At 55.2% G+C, this 24,677-nt stretch overlaps 3 protein-coding genes across 3 annotated transcripts in view; 1 reads left to right on the top strand and 2 right to left on the bottom strand.

Moving 5' to 3' along the window:
* Positions 1-264: 264 nt before the first annotated feature.
* The window catches only part of LOC102462711 (olfactory receptor 14A16-like), a 93,015-nt gene continuing 68,602 nt past the window's right edge, over positions 265-24,677 (bottom strand). The window contains exon 3 of the mRNA XM_075912195.1: positions 265-1,227. Coding sequence (XP_075768310.1) covers positions 265-1,227 — 963 coding nt within the window. The remainder of the gene's footprint in view (positions 1,228-24,677) is intronic.
* LOC142821071 (olfactory receptor 5F1-like) lies at positions 8,643-9,912 on the bottom strand. The gene has a single exon (XM_075911864.1). It carries the CDS (start codon positions 9,585-9,587, stop codon positions 8,643-8,645), a length of 945 nt encoding a protein of 314 aa, XP_075767979.1. The 5' UTR covers positions 9,588-9,912.
* LOC102460752 (olfactory receptor 4D9-like) lies at positions 22,140-23,087 on the top strand. The gene is given in 1 exon segment (XM_006122771.2): positions 22,140-23,087. A coding segment is annotated over 1 exon segment (948 nt).

Below are 24,677 nucleotides of genomic sequence, written 5' to 3'. Positions count from 1 at the left end.
CTCACAGGCGCTGGGGGCTCTCAAAGAACAGAGAATCACAGAACCACAGAGACCTCAGGAGGCACCGAGTCCGGCCCCCTGCCCAAAGCAGGAACAACCCAACTCAACCATCCCAGCCAGGGCTCGGGGAAGCCGGGACTGAAACCCCTGTAGGGCTGGAGCTCCCCTTCCCCGGCTGTGTTCTCCTGCCGACGGTGCTGTTGCAGGCTGACTACGGATAGAGACACACACAGCGCGGCGGTGACCGGGGCAGACGTGGCCGGTTTATTTGTCAGGGAGCAGCCTGGAGCCGATCAGTTTGCGCAGGGCGGCTTTGAGCTCCGCGTTCCTCATGCTGTAGATGGCCGGGTTCAGCATGGGCGGCACCACGGAGTAGAGCACGGCTACGACCAGGTCCAGCCCGGAGCTGGCGCCGGAGGGGGGCTTGATGTAGGCGATGCTGGCCGTGCCCACGAACAGGGAGACCACGGCGAGGTGGGGCAGGCAGGTGGAGAAGGCCTTGCGCCGGCCCTGCTCCAAGGGGATGCGCAGCACCGTGCGCAGGATGAGCGCGTAGGACGCGACGATGAGCACGAAGCAGCCCAAGGCGAAGCAGACGCTCACCGCGATGGCCCCGCTCTCGCCCTGCGCGGAGCCGGCGCAGGCCAGCCGGAGCAGCTGGGGGATCTCGCAGAAGAACTGGGCCACCTCACGGCCGCCGCAGAAGGCGACGGCGAAGGTGCTGCCGGTGTGCAGGGCCGAGTTGAGAACCCCGCTCGCCCAGGCGCCGGCGGCCAAGCGGGTGCAGGCTGCCCGGTCCATCATGCGCTCGTAGTGCAGCGGGCGGCAGATGGCCACGTACCGGTCGTAGGCCATGGCGGTGAGCAGCGGGAGCTCCGTGGTGGCGAAGAAGAGGAAGAGGAAGACTTGGGCGACGCAGCCGCGGTAGGAAATGCGCCGGGAGCGGGTGAGGGAGTTGGCCATGGACTTGGGGACGATGACGGAGATGGCGCCGAGGTCCAGGAGGGAGAGGTTGACCAGGAAGAAGTACATGGGGGTGTGGAGGCGGCGGTCGAGGGCCACGGCCGAGAGGATGAGCAGGTTCCCCATCAGGGCGGCCAGGTAGATCGCCAGGAAGGCCACAAAGTGCAGAATCTGCAGCTCCCGGACGTCGGAGAAGCCCCGGAGCAGGAACTCGGTTGCCGTGGTGCCGTTGGGCATGTCGCTCCTCAGGGCACTGTGCGATGGCTGTGGAGGGAAGGAGAAACACAAGGGGAGGGGGGGGGGGAGGCTCAGTCACGCAGGCCTGGCTGCAGCCTTGGTAGTACCGACAGTATGAGCCCGATTAGGCCGGAGCTCGGCAGGGCAGCCCCCCGCCAGGTACAGGCTAATTACACAGGCACCAGGCTGCCCAAGGAGACTGGAACAAGAGCCCCGAGCGCACTCCGGGGACGACACAAACACATTCCCCAGAGGAGCATGGCCAGCAGATCCAGAGAAGTGATTATTCCCCTTTATTCGGCTCTGGGGAGGCCACATCTGGAGTGTTGTGTCCAGTTCTGGGCTCCCCACTACAGAAAGGACGTGGACGCATTGGAGAGGGTCCAGCGGAGGGCAACTGAAATAGTTTGGGGGCTGGAGCACATGATCTACGAGGAGAGGCTGAGGGATTTGGGCTTGTTCAGTCTGCAGAAGAGAAGAGTGAGGGGGGATCTGAGAGCAGCCTGCAACTCCCTGCAGGGGGGTTCTCACATAAAAAGCCATATGTGGGCCTGCAGGAGTTACATTTGTATTCCTCTACACCAGCCAGGAGCCCTTTTGGCAAAGATATCAGGTGTTCTTTATCAGATGGCCTTCATCAGCCACAACTCCCTATGCTTGCTAGCTGAGAGCTGAGTATGGAATAAATAACACAACCTCGGTTCTCAGCCCTGTGGGAACACTGAGGGGCATTGGGCCAGCTCACGGACACACGGTAAACAGCTAAAGTATAAGATCACTGGGAGTCCAGTGTCCGGTGAGTCTCACCAGGGACCTAGACCTGGGAGGGTGCCCTGGATCCCCCGAGCTGGAGCCACGTCCCCTGCGGCCCGGTGCGAGGTGACCGGAACAGGACTCCCCGTAGACTGAAGGGGCGTAAGCATTTCCAAGTGCCCATTGCTTGCTTTAATGAATTGCTCTGCCTGTGCTTATTGATGTGTCACTTTGCAGTAGCTGTGTAACCATCGGGCAGTATTGTGCCTGTAACAGAGACAGTGAGATTAATAAACTCAACTATTGCTAATGGACTCTGTCGTGATGCGAATCCATAATCCTGTTGGGCCTGGCCCTGTGCGTTGTCAGGGGTTCCAGAGAGGCTGGAGAGCGGCTGTTCTCAGTGGGGGCAGATGGCAGAATGAGGAGCAATGGGTTCCAGTTGCATGGGGGAGGCCTAGGTTGGATAGTAGGAAAAATGATTTCCCATGGCGGGGGGGGGGGGGGGGCAGGGAGGAAGCGCTGGGATGGGTTCCCTGGCCCTCCACTAAATCCATCTGTCCCCTCCCCCAGAAGAGAGAAGTTTGGCTGCCTCTTCCCACCCCCACCCTGAATTTACAATCACTGCTCTGTACAAAACAGCTTGTTTGCCAGCCGCTTAGCAGCGGAATCAGTTTCGCTCTCTGGCAGCTCCCCCGCTGATGCGGAGACAGGAACGGCTGCAGCAGAATGAGGGGTGTTTAATGATGCTCTTATCAGACCCCATGCACCCCCCGTCCCAGGCCTCCCAAAGGCTACGTGTCCCAGGACGGGCGGTCAGAATGGGTTTTGCTCAGATTGTTTCGAAAGGAAATCCAATGGAGCAGATTTTCCTAGGAGGTCTCAGCTCTGCTCACAGAGATGTCACTGAACACCGGAAACCCAGGGTTCTTTGGTGTGAATGTGGGCGAGGGGGAATGTCAATTGTCAGCAATTTGCAGCTGGAAATTATTGTCTCGCAGTTGCCAGAACATGGAGAACTTAGTGGTCAAACGCTGGAATAAGTTGCCCAGGGAGGTTGTGGAATCCCCATCTCGGGAGATATTTAAGAGCAGGTTGGATAAATGTCTGTCAGGGATGGTGTAGACGGAGCTGGGTCCTGCAGGGGCGGGGGACTGGACTCGATGACCTCTCAAAGCCCCTTCCAGTCCTATCATTCTATGATTCTATGAATTTTAGGGACTTCAATGAAAAGCCTGTTTTTAGAGCCATTAGGAACACAAGAATGGCCAGGCTGGGTCAGACCAAGGATCCACCGCAGCCCAGTGTCCTGTCTGCCCGCAGTGGCCAATACCAGATGCTCCAGAGGGAGCGAACACAACAGGGAATCCTCACGTGATCCCTCCCGTCACCCACCTCCAGAGAAACAGGGGCTAGGGACACCATTCATACCCAGCTGGCTAATCGCCATTGATGGACCTAACCTCCAAGAATCGATCTTGCTCTTTTTTGAACCCTGTCAACATCCTGGTCTTCATACCATCCTCTGGCAAGGAGTTCCACAAGTTAACCAGGCACTGCATGAAGAAAAACTTCCTTTTGCTTATTTTAAACCTGCTGCCCATTAATTTCATTTGGTGACCCCTCTTCTTGCATTATGAGAAGGCATAAATAACTTTTCCTTTTTTACTTTCTGCACCCCAGTCATGATTTTCTAGAGCTCTATCCTACCCCCCCACTTAGTCTCCTCTTTTCTAAGCTGAGAAGTCCCCGTCTCTTTAATCTCCCGGTTCAAACCCCTCATCAGTTGTGTTGCCCTTTTCTGAACTTTTTCCAAAGCCGAGAGCTCTTTCTGAGATGAGGTGACCGCGTCTCCGTGCGGTATGCAAGCTGTGGGCGTCCCATGGATTCACAGAGAGGCAATGAGATGTGCTCTGTCTCGTTCTCTACCCCTCGCTTAATGATTCCCGACGTCCTGGCTGCTTTTTTACTGCCGCTGGGCGTGTTTAGAGAGCTCCCTTTTCATTCTGCTTTCTCGTCCTTCCTCCTTTCTGCCTAGTTCCTCTTTCTGAAGTTCCGCCAGTTGGGGCTGCGTCGGTGTTTCCCCCGCCCAGGTATGTTACGTCTCATTATAGTAGGGTCACGATTTCCAAGCCGTTCAGATCCCGTCCACCTCTCGGACCAGATCCCGAGCTCCACTTAGGACTAACTCAAGACTTGCCTCTCCCCTTGTGCGTTCCAGACCCAGCGGCTCCAAGAAGCAGCTACGTAAGGTGGGAAGAAACTTTCTCTCTGCCTCCGGTCCTGAGGTGCCGTCGACCCAGTCGCTGAAATCCGCCCACCGTTACTGAGTTTCAATAGCCCCTCTGATCTCCCTGAGCATTTCACAGTCACCCGCCGGGGGCTGGGACCGTATTAATAGCGCACAGGATTGCTAGCCACTGCGATTGCATGGGACAGCTTCGTTCTTGGGAGTTTTGAACTTTGATTCTTCACTTGCTTCCACACATAATGGCCCCCCCCCTTTCTTCTGCACGTCCCATATATTTTGTAGCCTGGTGTGGTTGTGTCCCTCTTTCCACCACGTTCCTGTGACGCCTGTTACATCCACAGCCCCCTTCGATGCCAGGCGCCCTCGCTCGCCTGTCTTACTAGCGGGGTGCGGAAGGATCGTCTCAGCCTGCACGGCGCCCCCTGCGCCTCTCCGCTTCCCCCCAGCCCTGGCTTGATAGACGGAGCCACCACCCCCTTAGTTACTGGTGTAAAAACCCATCCGGCTGTTCGAATGGACGGTACAGCTCAGCGAGCGTTGGGAACGAGCGTCACCTTCCTGTTCTTAAACTTGCCCTGCACAGTCGCACTCCGGCACGCTTCATCGAAACGGCAAACTTACCGGGCTGCTCTTCGTGGAATTGTTCCCAGCGTGCGGCGAATTTGAGCCTCCAGTGTTAGGAATCTTTGCTTATCTATCGGTCTGTCTAGCCCCATCCACCCCTATCTATCTATCTATCTATCTATCTATCTATCTATCTATCTATCTATCTATCTATCTATCTATCTATCTATCTATCTATCTATCCCCACACACCCCCTCTATCTATCTATCTATCTATCTATCTATCTATCTATCTATCTATCTATCTATCTATCTATCTATCCCCATACACCCCCTCTATCTATCTATCTATCTATCTATCTATCTATCTATCTATCTATCTGGCTGGCTGTTTGGGACTCTGTCTCACACCCCCATGGCCGTATTACCCAGCAGCTCTCGTCCCTCCCCTGTTCTCAGCTGATCCGGGTGGCGCAGGCTTCGAGGTGCTCTCAGTCCCTGCTGCTCTCACCCGGGGGCTACATAAAGGAATCTGGTTACCAGGGTTGGGAGCCCAAGTCGGATCCCAACCCGTCCTCGTTCCGCGGCCTCCGGGGGGGAACGGCACCGCTGGGATGGCCGCCGCGGCTGCCTCCTGGAAGGGCGCTCGGCTTGAACCCTGGGGGCGGGGAGCTTAGGGGACCTCGGGAGTGGCAGATATCACCGTGTTCCTCGCCCTGAGCTAGGACCTGCCAGAGCATGGAGCCAAGTGGCCCCAGGGCCCCAGCTGGCCCAGCATGGCCAGTTCCTGCCCTCAGGTGCTGGAGAGGTTGCGCCCCGCGTTCCAGGCAAGCGGCCAGAGCAGCAGAGACAGAGACAGGCTTGCCAGGGGCCTGCTCCCCAGGAGGAACCTTGATCCTTCTGGGCTGGGATCCGGGGAGAGGAACCCCTGAGCCGGGCCGTGGGCCCACGTCAATCGGAGAGAGGAACCCCCGAGCCGGGCCGTGGGCCCACGTCAGTCGGAGAAAGGAACCCCTGAGCCGGGCCGTGAGCTCACGTCAATCGGAGAGAGGAAACCCAGAGCCGGGCCGTGAGCTCACGTCAATCGGAGAGAGGAACCCCCGACCCAGGCTGTGGGCCCACGTCAGTTGGAGAGAGGAACCCCCGAGCCGGGCTGTGGGCCCACGTCAATCAGGGAGAGGAACCCCCGAGCCGGGCTGTGGGCCCACGTCAGTCGGAGAGAGGAACCCCCGAGCCGGGCTGTGGGCCCACGTCAGTCAGGGAGAGGAACCCCCGAGCCGGGCCGTGGGCCCACGTCAGTCGGAGAAAGGAACCCCTGAGCCGGGCCGTGAGCTCACGTCAATCGGAGAGAGGAAACCCAGAGCCGGGCCGTGAGCTCACGTCAATCGGAGAGAGGAACCCCCGACCCAGGCTGTGGGCCCACGTCAGTCGGAGAGAGGAACCCCCGAGCCGGGCTGTGGGCCCACGTCAGTCGGAGAGAGGAACCCCCGAGCCGGGCTGTGGGCCCACGTCAGTCGGAGAGAGGAACCCCCGAGCCGGGCTGTGGGCCCACGTCAGTCGGAGAGAGGAACCCCCGAGCCGGGCCGTGGGCCCACGTCAGTCGGAGAGGGGAACCCCCGAGCCGGGCCGTGGGCCCACGTCAATCGGAGGCGTGTACAGTTGGGGGGGGGAGGATCTCGCCTGTCACCAAATCCAAATCCACGTTTCCTGCCCAGACCCTGAAGCAGATGCTCCCAGGCAGCCTGCACGCTCCTAGCGCGGTGCGCCGGGCCCCTTCCTGACCCCGCCGTGAGCGAGCCTGGGCCCGAAGCAGCCAGGCCAGCCCGTCCCACCCGAAGTCTCCTCTCCAGCCTGGGCCAGCTGTGATGTGTCAGGGAAGGAGATTGAAACCCCACCCAGAATGCACCGGGGGGGATCCCCTTCCTGGCCCCCAAGCGAGCCCTGAAGCATGACCTTTGGGCACCGCCCAGACAGCCGAAGGGAGCCCGGCCCCTCCGTCGCAAGCCTCCCCTTCGTCTGCCCCCCCGAGGGGGAAGCTTCCCGGAGCTTTCTGGCCAGTCGCTCTTCACCTCGCCGCTGGGCCAGCGCTCGCTCCACCAGGGCCCTGTCCAGCAGCCAGACCCTGCTCCGGGGATGCTCCGACGGGCAGCTGCGGGCGCGGCGCTTCGTGGGGATGTTCCTGGCAGCCCTGGCGGGGAACCTGCTCACCCTCATGGCCATGGCCTGCAGCCCCCACCTGCACCCCCCCCGCGCGGCTTCCTGGGAACTGACCCTCCTGGCCCTCAGCTCCAGCTCTGTCCCCGGCCCTTTTGGAGTCCATGGGGCCTGCCCCCCAGCTGGTGGGAATCCGCCGCAGCTCCCCTGGAGTCCCCATGGGGCCTGCCCCCCAGCTGGTGGGAATCCGCCGCAGCTCCCCTGGAGTCCCCATGGGGCCTGCCCCCCAGCTGGTGGGAATCAGCCACAGCTCCCCTGGAGTCCCCATGGGGCCTGCCCCCCAGCTGGTGGGAATCTGCCGCAGCTCCCCTGGAGTCCCCATGGGGCCTGCCCCCCAGCTGGTGGGAATGGGGAGGAGGGGCAGCGCGTGGCCCTTCCCCGCCACGAGACAGATTCAGGAGCCCACAGAGACCTGCTGAAACCTCTGGGACAAGCAAGGGCCCGTGTGGGACTGGCCAGGCCCCGGCGGCCAGGACGTGACCGAGGACGTGGGACCAGCTGGGTCCCGTTTCCTGCCACGCCCGATCCAGGGCCCCGAGCACAGAGCGTCCTGCCGCCTCTCCAGCAAGTGGATTACCGTTCGTGTGTGTGTGTGTGTGTGTATGAGTGTGTGTGCGTGTGTGCGCACACACGCTGCGGAGTTACAGGCTGGCGGTGATGATATTTGCCTGGCACGTGGGAGACCCGGACTCCAGGCCTTTGTCACACTGCGGTGGGCCCATACGAATCCTTCTGTCAAAGTCCCAGCCCATTGTACTAGGGGATTTGAATACCCAGTCGCTGCAACCCGGTGGGACTAGGGGATTTGGGAAAATTTTCTACAAAACTTGTATGTATGTTGTTCATGTGTTTAATTTGCAGTGAAAATAACTGGGCTCCTTCAACCCGGCGCAGGCGTGCCTCGGAGGAGAGGACGCACTGAAATGCCGTCTTGACACGTGTTGTTGAGCACGGTGCTGATCTCCACGGCCCGGGCAGGAGGGCGTGGCAGGGCGCTGCGCTACCCACCCCTCCGCCCGGCAGGAAAACGACTCATCATACGTCAGTGACTGTTTTGTCTTAAAGCTGGAAATGGGCTTTGGACCATTTAAAGGTTTTCGCCACAGGGAAAACAATCTTTTTTTGACCCAAACCCAAAAACGTTCCCGCCGGCTGAAAACGGGAACATGGTCAGAGAAAACCAGAAAAAAATCCTTCAAATTTGAGAACAGGAAGCCATCGCCAGTGTGGGCACATGTGCGCGCACACACACACGTATGTAAACAGACACAGAGACACATGAGCACACACACACACACACACAGGTGCACACACTCTCCCACATGTGAACAGACACATGCACACACATGGGAACTGACACACAAGCACACACACACACGTGCACACTTACATGTAATAAGCGTGCGCGTGCACACACACACACACACACACACACACACACACACACACACACAGAATTGTTCTCTCCCCTGGCATTAGGACCCAGAGGTCCCAACTCCCATATATCCAGGCTCTCCCCACCAGACTCTCCTCCACTCCCGTCCCCCAGCTGGGGTGACCCCCAGCCTCCCAGCTCTAAGCCACAAGACCCTTCCCCACCCCAACCAAAGGTAGAACCAGGAGTCCTGACCCCCGGCCCATCCCGCCTGCCCTTCCCTGCTTAGCCCCTGCCCAGGGCTTTCTGGAGAGCCCCCTTCACTTCCTTGTTCCGCAGGCTGTAGATGATGGGGTTGAGCATGGGAATGACGATGCCGTAGATCACGGGCAGCGCCCGGTCCTGCTCCTGCGAGTAGGTGGTGTTGGGGCGGATGTAGGTGAAGATGATGGTGCCGAAGTAGAGGCTGACCACCGTCAGGTGGGAGGCGCAGGTGGAGAAGGCCTTGAGGCGCCCGGCCCGGGTGCGGATGCGGAGGATGGCCCGCCCGATGGACACGTAGGACACCAGGGTGCCCAGGAAGGAGCCCAGGATCACGGCCCCCCCCAGGGCGAAGGTGACGGCCTGGTTGGGCCGGGTGTCGGAGCAGGAGAGCTGGAAGAGCGGGGGGATGTCGCAGAAGAAGTGGTGCAGGACGTTGCCGCGGCAGAAGGACAGGACGGACATCAGGGACGCGTGCACGGCCGAGTTGGCCAAGCCCAGAGCCCAGGCGGCTGCAGCCAGCAGGGCGCACAGCTGCCGGCTCATGACCACGCCGTAGTGCAGTGGGTGGCAGATGGCCACGTAGCGGTCGTAGGCCATCACCCCCAGAATCAGGCACTCCACCCCCCCGAAGGAGATGAAGAAGAACATCTGGCAGAGGCAGCCGGCCCAGGAGATGGACTGGTCCCGCGAAAGGTAATTGGCCAGCACCTTGGGCACGGTGGAGCTGGTGTAGCCGATGTCCACCAGGGAGAGGTTGCCCAGGAAGAAGTACATGGGCGTGTGGAGTCGGGAATCCAGGCTGACCAGCAGTAAGATGAGCAAGTTGCCCACCAGGGCCACCAGGTAGATGGCTGCGAAGACCCCAAAGAGGACCAGCTGCTCGGCCGGGTTGCTGGAGAGGCCGAGGAGGATGAATTTGGTCACCGAGGTGCCGTTGGGCCTCCCGACCGGCTCCAGAAGACCCATCCCCTGCAGGCAGCGGTGGGAGAGCTGGGGAGAGACAGTGACAGCTGGGCGGTAAAGACACCGGATGTCCCCCAGCCAACCCCACTAGCTGCGGAAAAGGAGACACAAGGATGCCTGGGGAAACGAGGGGAAGCAGAAAAGGACGCTGGGGATTGCAGTGGATGAGAAGCTGGAGATGAGTCAACAGGGCGCCCTTGTAGCCAAGAAGGCTAATGGCGTATTGGAATGCATTAGGAGGAATCAAATATCAGAGGGGTCGCCGTGTTAGTCTGAATCTGCAAAAGCGGCGAGGAGTCCTGTGGCACCTTAGAGACTAAGGGTCTGTCTACACTACAAAGTTAATTCGAACTAACAGATGTTAGTTCGAATTAACTTTGATAGGCGCTACACTAGCGCTCCGCTTGTTCGAACTTAATTCGAACTAGCGGAGCGCTTAATTGGAACTAGGTAAACCTCATTGTACGAGGACTAAGCCTAGTTCGAATTAGCTAGTTCGAATTAAGGGCTGTGTAGCCACTTAATTCGAACTAGTGGGAGGCACCACCAGGGAAACTCGTCTGCCCCCCTCCTGGCCCCGGAGCCCTTAAAGGGCCACGGTCTGGCTACGGTGCCCATGCCAGGTGCAAGCCTGCCAGCACCCAGCCAGCAGACCCTGCACCTGGCACGGCTCGAGGCAGCCACCCGCTGCCACCCAGCCCTCCGCCTCTTCCCAGGACCAGGCTGGCGGCTCCCGGGAGCCTGCCCGGGTCCGCAAGAGGCGGGCGTCCGCCTGGACCTCATCCACGACCTCCACACTAGGCACAGGAAAGTGGCCGTCTAGGGCAGGAGAGCTGCCAGCCTGGCCACCCAGGAGCAGGTTTGCATGAAAATCAAGTTGGTCCAGTGAGACCCCCGACCCTGAGCCCTGAGCTTACAATGGCCGTACTGGGTCAGACCAAAGGTCCATCTAGCCCAGTAGCCTGTCTGCTGACAGTGGCCAACACTAGGGACCCTGGAGGGGATGGACCGAAACAATGACCAAGCCATTTGTCTCGTGACATCCATCTCCAGCCTTCCACAAACAGAGGCCAGGGACAACATTTCTACCCCCTGGCTAATAGCACTCCATGGACCCAACCTCCATGACTTTATTTAACTTCTCTTTAAACTCTGTTCTAGTTGTAGCCTTCACAGCCTCCTGCAGCAAGGAGTTCTACAGGTTATTTGCTTTGTGAAGAAGAACTTTCTGTTATTAGTTTGAAGCCTGCTACCCATTCATTTCATTTGGTGTCCTCTAGTCCTTCTATTATGGGAACTAATGAAGAACTTTTCTTGATGCACCCTCTCCACACCACTCATGCTTTTAAAGACCTCTATCCTATCCCCCCTCCGTCTCCTCTTTTCTAAGCTGAGAAGTCCCAGTCTCTTTAGCCTGTTCCAAACCTCTGATCATTTTAGTTGCCCTCCCCTCTCCCACCCTCTCTCTTCCCCTCTCCCACCTCCTTTTCCCAGTTTCCTCGAGTTTTGTTCAATAAAGAGAGTTTCTATTTTTGAACACACGTGTCCTTTATTTTGTACATCTGGAAGGGGGGCTAGGGAGGGGTCAGTGGAAGGAGGTGAGGGAGGAATGGGGTATGAGCCCCCGATGGGGAGGACTGGGCTGGCTCTGCGGGCTTCTGGGGGTGGAAGCTCTCCTGAAGCCCCCCAATTGCCCCCTCTCCCCAGATGGCAGCCTGCGGCAAGTGCAGCCGGTCTGATGGCCGAGTGCTGTGATGTGCCGAGTGTGGGCACTCAGGGCACTCCAAGCCAGGACTGCTTTGCAAGCGGGACACCCCTGAGAACTGTCTGTCTGGGGTGGGGGTCGGGTCCCTTTAAGCGCAGCCCTCGGCTAGCCTGAGGCAGCAGCTCCACGCTTTAAGTCCTCCTCTGATGCCCTGCCGGCACTGCTTCCGGCCATCCTTAACCCCGGTTCAGGGTCCACTTAATGTGGACATGCTAGTTCGAATTAGTAAAACGCTAATTCAAACTAGTTTTTAAGTCTAGATGCACTAATTCGAATTAGCTTAGTTTGAATTAACTAATTCGAACTAAGTTAGTTCGAATTAGTGCTGTAGTGTAGACATACCCAAACTGAAGTGTTGGAGCATCAGCTTTCGTGGGCAAAGACCCACTTGACACGCATCTGACGACGTGGGTCTTTGCCCACGAAAGCTGATGCTCCAACACTTCAGTTAGTCTATAAGGTGCCACAGGACTCCTCGCCGCTTTTATTAGAAGGAGCGTTGCCAGCAGATCCAGAGAAGTGATTATTCCCCTTTATTCTGCTCTGGGGAGGCCACGTCTGGAGCGTTGTGTCCAGTTCTGGGCCCCCCACTACAAAAAGGATGTGGGCGTATTGGAGAGGGGCCAGTGGAGGCGACCAAAATGATTAGGGAGCTGGAGCACATGACCTACGAGGGGAGGCTGAGGGATTTGGGCTTGTTCAGTCTGCAGAAGAGAAGAGTGAGGGGGGATTTGAGAGCAGCCTGCAACTCCCTGCAGGGGGGTCCAGAGAGGCGGGTGAGAGGCTGTTCTCAGTGGGGGCAGGTGGCAGAACAAGGAGCAATGGGCTCACGTTGCAGTGGGGCAGGTCTAGGTTGGAGATTAGGACAAACTATTTCCCAAGGCAGGTGGGGAAGTGCTGGGCTGGGTTCCCTGGGGCGGGGGTGGAATCTCCATCCCTAGAGGTGTGTAAGTCTTGGCTTGACAGAGCCCAGCCTGGCTCCCCCCCAGTGGGTTCTCACCCACCAGCCCCCCAGCCCCGCAAGAGGGAACGGGGGTGCTGAGGAAGCGCCGGCTCCTCCCTTGTAGCTTGCACAGGTCCAGGGCCTTTTTGCCAGGCATTTGCCGAGGTCTCTGGGTCCCAGTGCTGCCCCCTCAGTGCGGAGCCCATTGGCAAAGGCATCCAGGCACCAGTGGGCTCCCGAAGCATTGGGCGAAGGGACCCCCGGCTCCTCAGTGTGTCTGGGAACCGCCCGGGGCAGTTGGCCCCATGCCGCCAGCGTGGGGGGCAAAGCATACTCCGGGAGTCCCTGACACCAAGGAGAGGCCAGGACTGCTGGGGAGTTGGGTCACTCTCCTGGGAGGTGAGGGGGGGCTGGCCTTGATTTTCAGCCCCCCCCCGCTCTAATCACTAGACCCCACTGCCCTCTCAGCTCTATGGAGGGAACTTAGGAGTCTGGGTTTCCATCCCTCCCCCCACGTTGTAACCACTAGCCCCCACTGCCCTCCCGGAGCTACAGGGAGAACCCAGGAGTCAGGGCTCACAGCCTCGCTGTGCTAACCACTAGTCCCCACTCCCCTCTCGGTGCTGTGGATGGAACCCAGGCATCCAGGCTCGCCAACCCCCTCACCGCACTAACCACTAGCCTCCGCTGCCCTTTGGAGGCATCTCTGTTGCAGTGGCTACAGCACTGCTCAGGTGCAGCTCTTCATGTTCTCAGTGCCCCCCCCCCGGCTTTGCGGTTCGTTTGCCCCATAACGCTCTCGCCAGTACCGGGAGATTCACCTGTCGGCGCGGCTGCAATAGTGAGTCCTGCTCCACTGCCAGCCCTGCCTGGGAACAGCCCGCACGAGCAGCCAGCCCCCGCTGAGTGTCAGGTGCCAGGGCAGCTCTGGCAGGGCAGTGGGGGCTAGTGGTTAGAGCGGGGGGGGCTAGGATCCAAGTTCCCACTGAGCTCTGGCAGGAGAGTGGGGGCTAGTGGTTGGAGGAGGGCCTAGGAGACAGGACTGCTGTGCTCTCTCTCTCGGTTCTGTCAGGGTCGTGGGAGCAAGTGGTTAGAGTGGAGGGGCTGAGAGGAGGGGAGGGCGGAGGGGTGACACGGACCCCTTGCTCCCTCGCTCTGCCTCAAGGATTCTGGCTGCCGGAGGAGCTGCCGGGAGGGAGCCTGCAGCTGGAATAACCCCAGCCCGGAGCCCTAGGCTGCCCCCACCTACCCCTCTGCCACTGCCCCTCTGCCCCCCGGACGGCGTAACCAGCTGGGGGCTGCTCTGGGGAAGCAGGCTGGGGGAGTCCGACTAGCTGGGCTGGGGGGCAGCTCTGGGGGGGCAGGCTGGGGGAATCCGACTAGCTGGGCTGGGGGGCAGCTCTGGGGGGGAAGGCCGGGGGCCAACGAGCCGGCTGGTACATACGTGCCTATGGCAGGAAATCGATGGAGCTGGAGCCCTTCAGCCTGTCTGTTGCAGGAACCTCCGTCAGGTTGCCTGCCGCCTGTCTGCCCCCGGCGCGCCTCCGTCCTCCTCTCCCGCCAGAGCCATGGGCAGCAAATGCCTCCCCGCCCCTCTGCCACCATCCCCCCTGCCCTGCGCCTGCAGAGAGGCCCAGCCCGGCTGGGGGCGCCCGGATCAGCCCATATCACGTCTCCGTCTCCTGGGGACCCTCCTTCGTGCCGCACAGCCGGCGCCGTGGCCCAGCCCCAGGGGTGCCAATTTGCCGTGTGCACGCAGCAGCCCTGGCAGAGGAGATGCGGGCCCAGCCCCCAAGGCGGGCAGAGCCGTCGCGTGTCCCTCGCGGGCCCCGTTTCCCGGCCTCGCGTCGCAGGAACCCCTGGCCAGGGACTCCCCGACTCCCCTTGGGCCCCGGCTGACAGGACAGGGCAATCTTCATGACAACGGGAATGCAGCAGGTGGATTTTCGAGCTCCTACAAAACTCGGTGATGAGTGTGTCTGGACTAATTCACAAGGGGAGAGCTTCCTCTGGGCAGTGAGAGATTGAGTGCCAAGGTTTATCCGAGGGTCCCAAGGCAGCCGTGGGCGGGGGGCACCCTGCCCTCCTTAGCCACACGCTGGGGCTGGTCACCGCACTGGGGGTCAGGGCATCCGCTGGTGGGAATCAGGGGCACTTCCATCAGACTGCGGGGCATTTAACAGCACACGGCAGCTCTGACCAACCTCCGCCAGGCCACTGAAGGCCTGTCCCGCCAGCGGAGATGTCCCCAGAAACCCATTGATCCCTAACAAAATAAACGTGGGTCATAATACAAGAATTCATCCAAACACGGGGGAGCGAGCTACGAAAAGATGTCACTGAGGATTTTTTTAACGGTTCGGGAAGCGTGCCATGCCACCGAAGCAGGAGGAAAACGCAGACAGGGTGAGGCCGTGTGAGAAAACTGCCGGCTCACGGGCGCTTCTGCTCTCTAGCTGGTTGCCACGCTGGTTGGTCCCTGGAGAGGCAGACACATAGTGGGTGAGGTGATCTCTTCCACGGGACCAACGTCTGCTGGTGAAAGGGAGGAATTGGGGAGCTCAGGAGCTCATCTCTTGCCCACAGACACTGACCCACTAGTGGCTTCGGCCCCACCGCGCCGTGGCTCTCTCATTTCTTCCCTTTCCTTGTTCCTGGCCTGCTGAAATCTAGTGGTCGAGCACTCCACCGACTTGGGGGAACGGCTCTGTTCGGACAGCCTGCCCTGAGAGACATGGTAGGGATGAGCCACCCAGACAGTGTAACAAGGGGGAGCAGTAATTTTTGATGGGGGGAGGGCACTCCAAGAACTTGGTGAGTGGTCAAGGCCCATGCTGCTCTGTGGTCTGCAGGGAGGAGGGGCGGGGTGGAGGGTGGGGGCAGAAGGGAGCTGGGCGTACGGGATTAGGGTGTAGGAGAGGGCGTGGGGTCTAGGAGGGAGTGTGGGTGAGGAGGGGGTGCATGACCCGAGGCAGGGCACTGGGGTGCAGGAGGGAACCGCTGCCAGCCTGAATGGAGACAGGAGGGGTACTTCGTGCACTGCATGGTCTTCAAACAGGCAGCTCCCACTGGCCAGAAACCGGCCAATGGGAGCTGCGAGATTGTGCTGGGTGCAGGGCAGTGTGCAAAGCCTCTCCCGTAACCCCCCAGGCTCACAGCTGTTCACAGGCAAACAGGGCCCTGCAGCCAGCTTTACTGAACTGAATGTGGGGGCAGGGTGGGTAGGAAGCCTGCCTGAGATTCCTGCTGGGCCCACGGGCCGGATCCAGCAGCTTGGTGGGCCAGATTCAGCCCATGGGCCATATTTTGCCCTAGCATAACACCTCCATCCAAGTAATAATGCCAACTATACATGCAACATGATAGGGACTAATTGAGCTACAACCACTTAAGAGAGAGAACTTAGAGTCCTTGCGGATAGTTCTCTGAGAACATCCATGCAGTACGCAGTGGCCGGCAAAAAAGCAAATAGAATGTTAGAGTCATTAAAAACGGGACAGAGAATGAGACAGAAAATATCATATTGTCTCTATAGAAAACCATGGTACATCCTCATTTTGAATCCTGCGTACAGATGTGGTCGCCTCATCTCCAAAAATATCTCTTGGCATTGGAAAAGATTCAGAAAAGGGCAAAAAAATGAGTAGGGGGCCTGGAACGGGTACCCTGTGAAGAGAGATTAAAAATACTGGGACTCTTCAGCTTAGAAAAGAGGAGACTAAGGGGGGATAGGAGAGAGGTCTATAAAATCATGACTGGTGTGGGAAAAGTGAATAAGGAAAAGTTATTGACTTGTTCCCGTAACACAAGAATGAGGGGTCACCCAATGAAATGAATAGGCAGCAGGTTTAAAACAAACAAAAGGAAGTTTTTCTTCATGCAGTGCACAGTCAACCTGTGGAACTCCTTGCCAGGGGATATTGTCAAGACCAGGATTTTAACAGGGTCCAAAAAAGAACTAGATACATTCATGGAAGTTAGGTCCATCAATTGCTTTTAGGATGGGTAGGGATGGTGTGCCTAGCCTCTGTTTGTCAGAAGCTTGGAATGGGCTACAAGAAGGGATCATATGATGATTCCCTGTTCGATTCACTCCCTCTGGGGCACCTGGCACTGGGCACTGTGGGCAGACAGGGTACTGGGCTGGATGGACCTTTGGTCTGGATATTCTTATGTTCTTAGCCCCACACTCAGTCCTTCATGGTCATTAAGTAGGTCATATTTTATTTTTGGGGGGGAAAATGTAATAATAGAAATAGCTTTCATGTTTGTACTAATTATGTAATGTCTAATGAAAATAAAGGTTTAGAAAGGTAGTTGTGCTAAAAGCACAAAAGGGGGGAGAGTGGAGGCACAGGGAATTGGTATGCAGCCATTTCAGGTTTGTTAGCAATGAAGCAAGAGTCAAGCTAACTCTAACCCTAACAACGTGAGAACTGTAAAAGATCTCGCCTCCTTTACGGAGATAAGGATGGAATGCTGACTCTAGTGAGAACCTTGAGATAAGGAGCGTCTGGGTGGAACTAAAATAACTGTTAGCCATTGGTGTTTGTAATTGGACGGAGACTAATTGTTTATTGTTATTATATGTAATGGACAGTGTATAAACTGCATCATAATTGCTTGTATTCTAAGATTGGATGGCTCCCCCCAATCCGAACCAGTTCTTCCCTTGCTGCATCTCGTAATAAAACTGCCTCTGGCTACTTGTTGCTTACAAATGCAGCCTGAAGGCTTGTTTTTTTCCACAGGGGGATGGACACAGCTTTCTTACAACTGTGATGAATGCCCTGACCACCGGGCCAAGAGCGATCCCTACCGTGGTGGCCACCCTCTCTGGTTTGGGGGATCTTTTAGTTTGCTTTTGGCAGCATGCTGGAAAACATCTATGGCATATTTTCAGGCTGATACAGAACGAGACACTTTGCTGTGACATTGCCAATGCGCCAGCTCCCTTCAAGCGCTCGGCTTCTTTGCCTTTCCAATCCCCCGCCCCCATTCAACATGTTAAAAATGTTTGACCTGAATCCAAACGTTAATTCTGATTTTTGTTTTAAATAGTCAGGGTATGTCTACACTACAGCGTTATTTTGAAATATCTTATTTTGAAATAACGCATCTACTCACGAAATGCATTTCGAAATATCTTTTTGCTATTTTGAAATAGCGCATCCACACTGATTGGACGCTGAAACACATTTAAGGCCAGCTGGAACTGGTTCCGGCAGGGCATCAGGTCAGAAGTTACCTTGTGGCAGGGTGGCCAGCAGGGCACCCTGGGAAGAGCTGGAGGCCCCCTATTTTGAAATAAGCATCTACACAGGGCTTATTTTGAAATAGCAATTTCAGAATTGGCACTATTCCTCATGGAATGAGGTTTACCAATTTTGAAATAAGCCCTCCGCTATTTCGAATTAATTTCAAAATAGCAGTTGGTTTGTGTAGATGCTAGGACAGTTATTTCGAAATAACTTTGCTGTGTAGACATACCTCAGTGAACAAAACAACCCTTCAGTCACCAAACGCTACACATAATGCTGTGGCTTGGTCAGAATTCAACAGGTTACATCTTCTAGTCTGGTCTATTCTAAGCACTCAAAGGGATCCTATCACCATTGTTTCTGAAGTGTCTGATAAAATTAGGAAGAGGCATTAAAATGATGAAAATGATGAAAGGGCTAGAGAACATGAGCTATAAAGGAAGACTGAAAAAATTGGGCTTGTTTAGCTTGAAAGGAGAAGACTGAGAGGGGACATGAGAGCTGTTTTATCTAAAAGGGTATAAAAGTATCTAAAAGGGTGTCACAAGGAAGAGGGAGACAAATTGTTCTCCTTGGCCGCTGAGGATAGAACAAGAAGCAATGGGCTTAAACTGCAGCAAGGGAGGTTGAGGTTGGACATTAGGAAAAACTTCCTGCCTGTCAGGGTGGTGAAACACTGGAATAAATTGCCTAGGGAGGTTGTGGAATCTCCATCCCTGGAGATATTGAAGAGCAGGTTAGACAGACACCTGTCAGGGATGGTCTAGACAGTATTTGGTCCTGCCGTGAGGGCAGGGGACTGGACTTTAGATCTCTTGAGGTCCCTGCCAGTTCTAGGAGTCTATGATTCAATGCTCTACCTAAGATAGTTGTATCTTTAAGTCCACACTTTAAGGCTACTGAACGTGGGCGCTGATATTTCAGGTCAGATTGTGAACGGGCTGTTGGTCCAAGAGTAAACCAACTTTGGCCTTTGATCTTTCTGAATCATAATCCCCAGATGTTACCAGCCCTTCAGCAGAGCTCTCGGACAATAAACTTCGAAGGCGCCCAGAAAGGACTCGGCTCTGATCGTTGAATTCACTTCCCATCTAGGATGGGCATGGGACCGAGAAGCCCTGAATTTTCCTCTCCCGCTCTCAGTCCTTGCAGAGTTCTCTCCAGCTCAGTGCCAAACCCAGCAGCAATGGGGTTTCCTCTGCTTTGGAGGCCTGTCTGATGTCCACATCTTCCATTCCAGCACAGAGGGGCGTTTCTCTGATGCCGGCTCAGCCGGAGTAAACATCTAGAGAGACCCACACACACCACAGCATGATTAATGACTCCTCTTGTGCACAAGTTCCCAAGCCACAACTTTCTGGGGAGGACCTACCAAAGCTCCAGGGGGTTTCGGTGACTCTTTGTTCTTCACAGGAGTTAATAAAGATATAATGGGGAGCTTTCTGGGGCTGACTCCTCCTTGGAACTGGGACTTCTCCGGCTGGCCAGGACTGCGATGATCAGCTCTGAGGTTTGACTTTCCCTTGTTGTCCTGGATTGTTTATCTGTCGTGGCAGGGTGTCCAGGTGTGAACACATGGTTCACACAACATGCAATTATTGTCTGAATCTGCAAAAGCGGCGAGGAGTCCTGTGGCACCTTATAGACTAATTGAAGTGTTGGCGCATACTCTTTCGTGGGCAAAGACCCACTTGGTCAGATGCAGGACTCCTCGCTGCTCATGCAATTATTGTGAGGAAGGAGGACAGGGGCTCAGAGAGCACACAGATCAGGGAAGAACGACTTAGTTGGGGAGATAATGTGTAGCGCTCACTGAGTGAATACTCCTGCAAAGGATACCTGGGCTTTGCAGAGGAGTCTGAGCAAGGAAGAACAAACGTAAGGTGCTTTGCTACTGGGGTCCTCTGAGGTCTTCCTGCTCCAGGATCTCTTCGATCAGGTTTCTCCCATGCTAAGGCTCTTAGCTGCTCAAATGTTACCGGAGCCGGGCGGAGGTGTGAGTGTAACCAAGAAAGCGCCCAGGAAGTGTCCGGATGTGCAGATAAAACCAGAGTCAGAGTCCTAGTAGGAAGCTGCTTGCATGTAGAAAAGTTTGCATTTTTGTAGCTGTCTAGTAGCTCCACGCTGGACTTTCAAAGCTCCCAGATTTCACTGGAAGCTGAGCACCTAACTCCCTTCGGCTCCAGGGAACTCCCAGCCTAAAGTGCCTGAAATGTTCAAAAGCTACTTGTCGGACAGAGATCATGGCTCAGCTCCAGCCAACACAGGATGCGTCTTTGTTCCTTTGATTTGCTTCAGCGTGATAGAGATTTATGGATCTCCTACAGCATCTGACTGCTCAGCTGCAGTCACTTATGTCAGCCAGTAGACACGGGCTTTCACATCACCACATCTTGAGTTCCCTTCCTTGGACGGGGGCTCTCTTAAACTTCTGTGCCCTAGCAGCTACAGCAAGGTAGGGAATCTCTGAGGTCAACAGGCTGGCGGTGGGAAAATTTGGAGTGGTAAGAGCCGGTGGTGAAGCTGAGGAATTACCCGTGTTTCAGAAAGGGAAACTGAGGCATGGAGTTTGTGATGTGTCAAAGGAGAGATTAGGAATCCACTGAGCAATGGGGAGATCCAGGAGAACTGGTCACATACGTCCCTTCTTTTCCATGGAAAATCCCATGCCAGGAGGGGGGATGACTTATTCCTGAGCCCAAAGGCTATCTAATCCCTTCATAATTTTTTTCAAAAATCATCTGAAAATTCCAATTTTTGTATTAACTATTGAATCAAAATTTTGAATTTTTATTCAATATTTAACTCAGTGGTTAATGTCATTCATACCACCTCACACTTTTTTCTCCCCTTCCTTCTCCTGCCCCCATTTCTCCACATGTCAAATTAAAAATGTGGGAGAAAGCGTCTGGGAGGATATGGAAAACAGAAAAAATAATTAAAACGAGAATGTTTTGGGTGTTATTTTTTTCAAAAGTCAGATCAAAATGGAAGTTTCAGGATGTTTGACCATTGCAGGCTAAGCGTACAGACGACATTCGTGTGTTCACGGCATCTAAACGATGGTATTTCAAGTTCTTCTGCAGAATTTGTAGGCACCCCCATTTTCTCAGCTGAGTACCTGCTTTGGGGATCAGTCAATGGGATGGAAGGGTCGAAGGGTGAGCCACTATAAGGGAAAACTTGGTCACTATCTTAATACAGGTTATGGAGGCTCTGCACCTCTGATACTGAGACCAAACATTCAACATCCGAATCTCTTAGTAGGCTGGTCCTTATGTTTTGTCTATTCTAGCTTCTGTCCCATCTTTGTGGAACTTCACTTCCATTTATAAATCCACAGTACCACCCACAGCTTGAACACTGCATGCAGATGTGGTCGCTGCATCTCACAAAAGATATCTCGACATTGGAAAAAGTTCAGAAAAGGGCACCAAAAATGAGGTGGGGTTTGGAATGGGTCCCATGTGAGGAGAGATGAATAAGACGGGGACTTTTCAGCTTGGAAAAGAGGGGATATGGGAGTAAGGGGGGATATGGGAGAGGTTTATAAAATCACAATTGTGGTGCAGAAAGTGAATAAGAAAAGGTTATTTACTTGTTCTTGTAGCACACGAACTAGGGGTCACCAAATAAAACGAATAGGCAGCAGGTTTAAAAGCAACCAAAGGAAGTATTTCTTCACATAACACACAGTCAACCTGTGGAACTCCTTGACAGAGGATGTTGTGAAGACTAGAACTTTAACAGTGTACAAAAAAGAGCTGGATAGATTCATGGAGATTAGGTCCATTAATGGCTATTAGCCAGGAGGGGTTGGAATGGTGTCCCTGGCCTCTGTCAGAAGCTGGGAATGGGCGACAGGGGAGGGGTGACTGGATGGTTCCTTGTTCTGTTCCCTCCCCTCGGGGGCACCAGGCATTGGCCACTGTGGCCGACAGGACACTGGGCTGGGTGGACCTTTGCTCTGACCCAGCCTGGCCATTCTGATGCGTCAGTCACTCTGGTCAAAGTGACCCTCTGACATTTGTTTGTGATCGTCAAGTTGAGAATTTTTGCCTAAGGGCAACTGCCGGCAATCACTTGCCAGCCCAGAACCTCCTGGCTCTAGGAAGAACCCGAACCCTTCCTAGCACTGCCCCATCCGGGCTGCAGGCGGATGATTTCAGACTGGGGTGAGCTGGTGCCCGTTGGCTCAGCAAACTGCCCCTCTTCCCGCCCAGGCGCCCCATGCCGATTCCCAATCAGTACAGTCCCCCATAAACAAAATCAGATGGGGGGGGGAAGTCGAATTTAAAGGGGTGGTTGCATTAAATTGACAACACTGCATGCAACTAGGGGGCTGATGGAGGGGGCATTGTGTGTGTGTGCAGGGAAATCCCTTGCTCTTTAGGTTTGAGGAGCTAGTATTGAATTTAGGATTATATGGAACTATCTAAGCCCAGACCCAAACCCGGAGTCCGTCTTAGGGTGCAGTTAGCCAGGATTCCAAATCAGGAATTTAAAGGTAGAAATACCCCAGGGACCTTTTATTCATTTGTATTCTCATCATGATTCCATTCCCAGGTGCGTATTAAAGACATACAATGGAGCAGGAGAACCGCACCACGGTCGTGACTGAATTTGTCCTCTTGGGCCTCACCCAAAGCCCCGCACTGCAGGGGATCCTTTTTGTCGTCTTCACCGTTATCTACCTGACGACCTGGCTGGGAAACGTCACCATCATCACGGCCGTGATCTCTGACCCCCAGCTCCACACTCCCATGTACTTCCTGCTGGCCAACCTGGCCTTCATTGACGTGAGCGACTCTACTGTCAGCGTGCCGAAGCTGCTGTCGGGTCTCCTCTCCCCGCGCAAAACCGTCTCCTTCCACGAGTGCCTCCTCCAGATGTTCTTCTTCCACTGCATTGCCGGCGCCATGGTCTTCCTGCTGGTGGTGATGGCTGCCGATCGGTATGTGGCCATCCATAAGCCACTGCAGTACTTGACTATCATGAACCGGGGCGTGTGTGTGGGGCTGGTGGCGGGCACGTGGCTGGGTGGCGTGGCTCATTCCATCGTTCAGATTGGACTGGTTCTCCAGCTCCCGTTCTGTGGGCCGAACGTCCTGGACAATTTCTACTGCGACGTCCCCCAAGTCATCAAACTGGCCTGCACAGACACCTACCTCTTCGAGCTGCTGACGGTCTCCCACAACGGGGTGATTGTCATCCTCATCTTCCTCCTCCTGCTCGTGTCCTACACCGTCATCTTGCTCAAGATCAGGATGCACCTCACGGAAGGGAAGCGCAAGGCGCTGTCAACCTGCGGCACCCAGATCACGGTGGTGTGTTAAATCTTCGTGCCCTGCATCTTTGTCTACGCAAGGCCCTTCCGGAAATTCCCCGTGGACAAGGTGGTCTCGGTCCTGTACACGGTGATCACCCCGATGCTGAACCCTCTGATCTACACCCTGAGGAATGCCGAGATGCGGAGGGCCATCCGGAGACTCGCAGGCAGGGTGATCTCCTCAGGGAGGGGAATAGAGACATAACATTTAAAAATGAGTTCCGACCGCGATTGGCTTTTTCTGTTATAACTAAGACACAGGAACTTCTCCTCCAGTGTTAACGACTCTCCTGTTTGTTTACTGTGTGAGATCTTCGGTCAAGCGCCCACCATTTTCTCAGGGTTCAGTTTGTTCAAACTCCAAAAAAATACAATACGCACAGAAAGGTGTCGACCCTGCAATGGGGGCTGGCCTCCCTTTTCCCAGGGGAAGGACTGTCAGGAACCGGGGCCTGCTCATGCCTGGCCCAGCCCGACTCCTGCCTGGAAGTTTGAGAGCGAGAGTCTCTCTTTGCTTCCTCATGCAGAAGGCCATCTTCTGTTCCAGTCCACGGGCCCAGCCCTGTTCCCACTGACTTCCCCAAGGGCACTGTCCTTACAAATAAAACCCTCCAATACATCTGTTAGTCTATAAGGTGCCACAGGACTCCTTGTTGCTTTTGCAGATCCAGACTAATATGGCCACCTCTCTGGCACTTGACACCATGCAAGGCACTGCATTTAGCTGTACGGAGTGGAAATCTATCAACCGCATAAGAACATAAGAACGGCCGTACTGGCTCAGACCAAAGGTCCATCTAGCCCAGTATCCTGTCTGCTGACAGTGGCCAGCACCAGGTGCCCCAGAGAGGGTTGACCGAAGACAATGATCAAGCAATTTGTCTCCTGCCATCTCTCTCCAGCCTCTGACAAACAGAGGCCAGGGACACCATTTCTATCCCCTGGCTTTTAGCCTTTTTATGGACCTGACCTCCATGATATTATCTAGCTTCTCTTTAAACTCTGTTATAGTCCTAGCCTTCATAGCCTCCTCTGGCAAGGAGTTCCACAGGTTGACTACACGCTGTGTGAAGAAGAATTTTCTTTTATTGATTTTAAACCTGCTACCTATTAATTTCATTTGGTGTCCTCTAGTTCTTCTATTATGGGAACTAATAAATAACTTTTCTTTATGCACCCTTTCCACACCACTCATGATTTTATAGACCTCTATCATATCCCCCCTCAGTCTCCTCTTTTCTAAGCTGAAAAGTCCCAGTTGCTTTAGCCTCTCTTCATATGGCACCCGTGCCAAACCCCTAATCATGAAGAAACTTGCACAAGTACAGACAGATATCATTTTTCTCTCCAATTGCAAACGGATGGACATCGTACCAAATGGACTGAAGGTGAAAAATCCATTGCAATTGCATCTGACGAAATGGGTCTTTCCCCACAAAAGCTGATGACCCAATACATCTGTTAGTCTCTAAGGTGCCACAGGACTCCTTGTCACTTTTGCAGATCCAGACTAACACGGCGACCCCTCTGATACATAAAATCCTGTTTCTCATCTCTGCTGTTAGTGTGGGTCATGTTAGCAGTCACGCTGGGGATGTGTGTGTGTGCGTGCTGGTGGTTGTGTATGAATGTGGTGTGATGGGCGATTGTGTGTGTGACGCTTCCCAGATGTCCCCAGGGTAGTCAGACACCCGGCCACTGCCTGCCTGAAGGGGGAAGTAGGCTTCTCTGTGCTTGCTGGAGTCAGATGTGTGACACTAGGCCTCCCCAGACACAACTCTGCATTCATAGGTTA

This window comes from Pelodiscus sinensis, chromosome 30, assembly GCF_049634645.1.
Source record: "Pelodiscus sinensis isolate JC-2024 chromosome 30, ASM4963464v1, whole genome shotgun sequence".
In the NCBI taxonomy this organism is placed as follows: Eukaryota; Metazoa; Chordata; order Testudines; family Trionychidae; genus Pelodiscus; species Pelodiscus sinensis.
The sequence above is the reverse complement of the archived record's forward strand: the minus strand, read 5'-3'. Positions and strand labels throughout refer to the sequence as shown.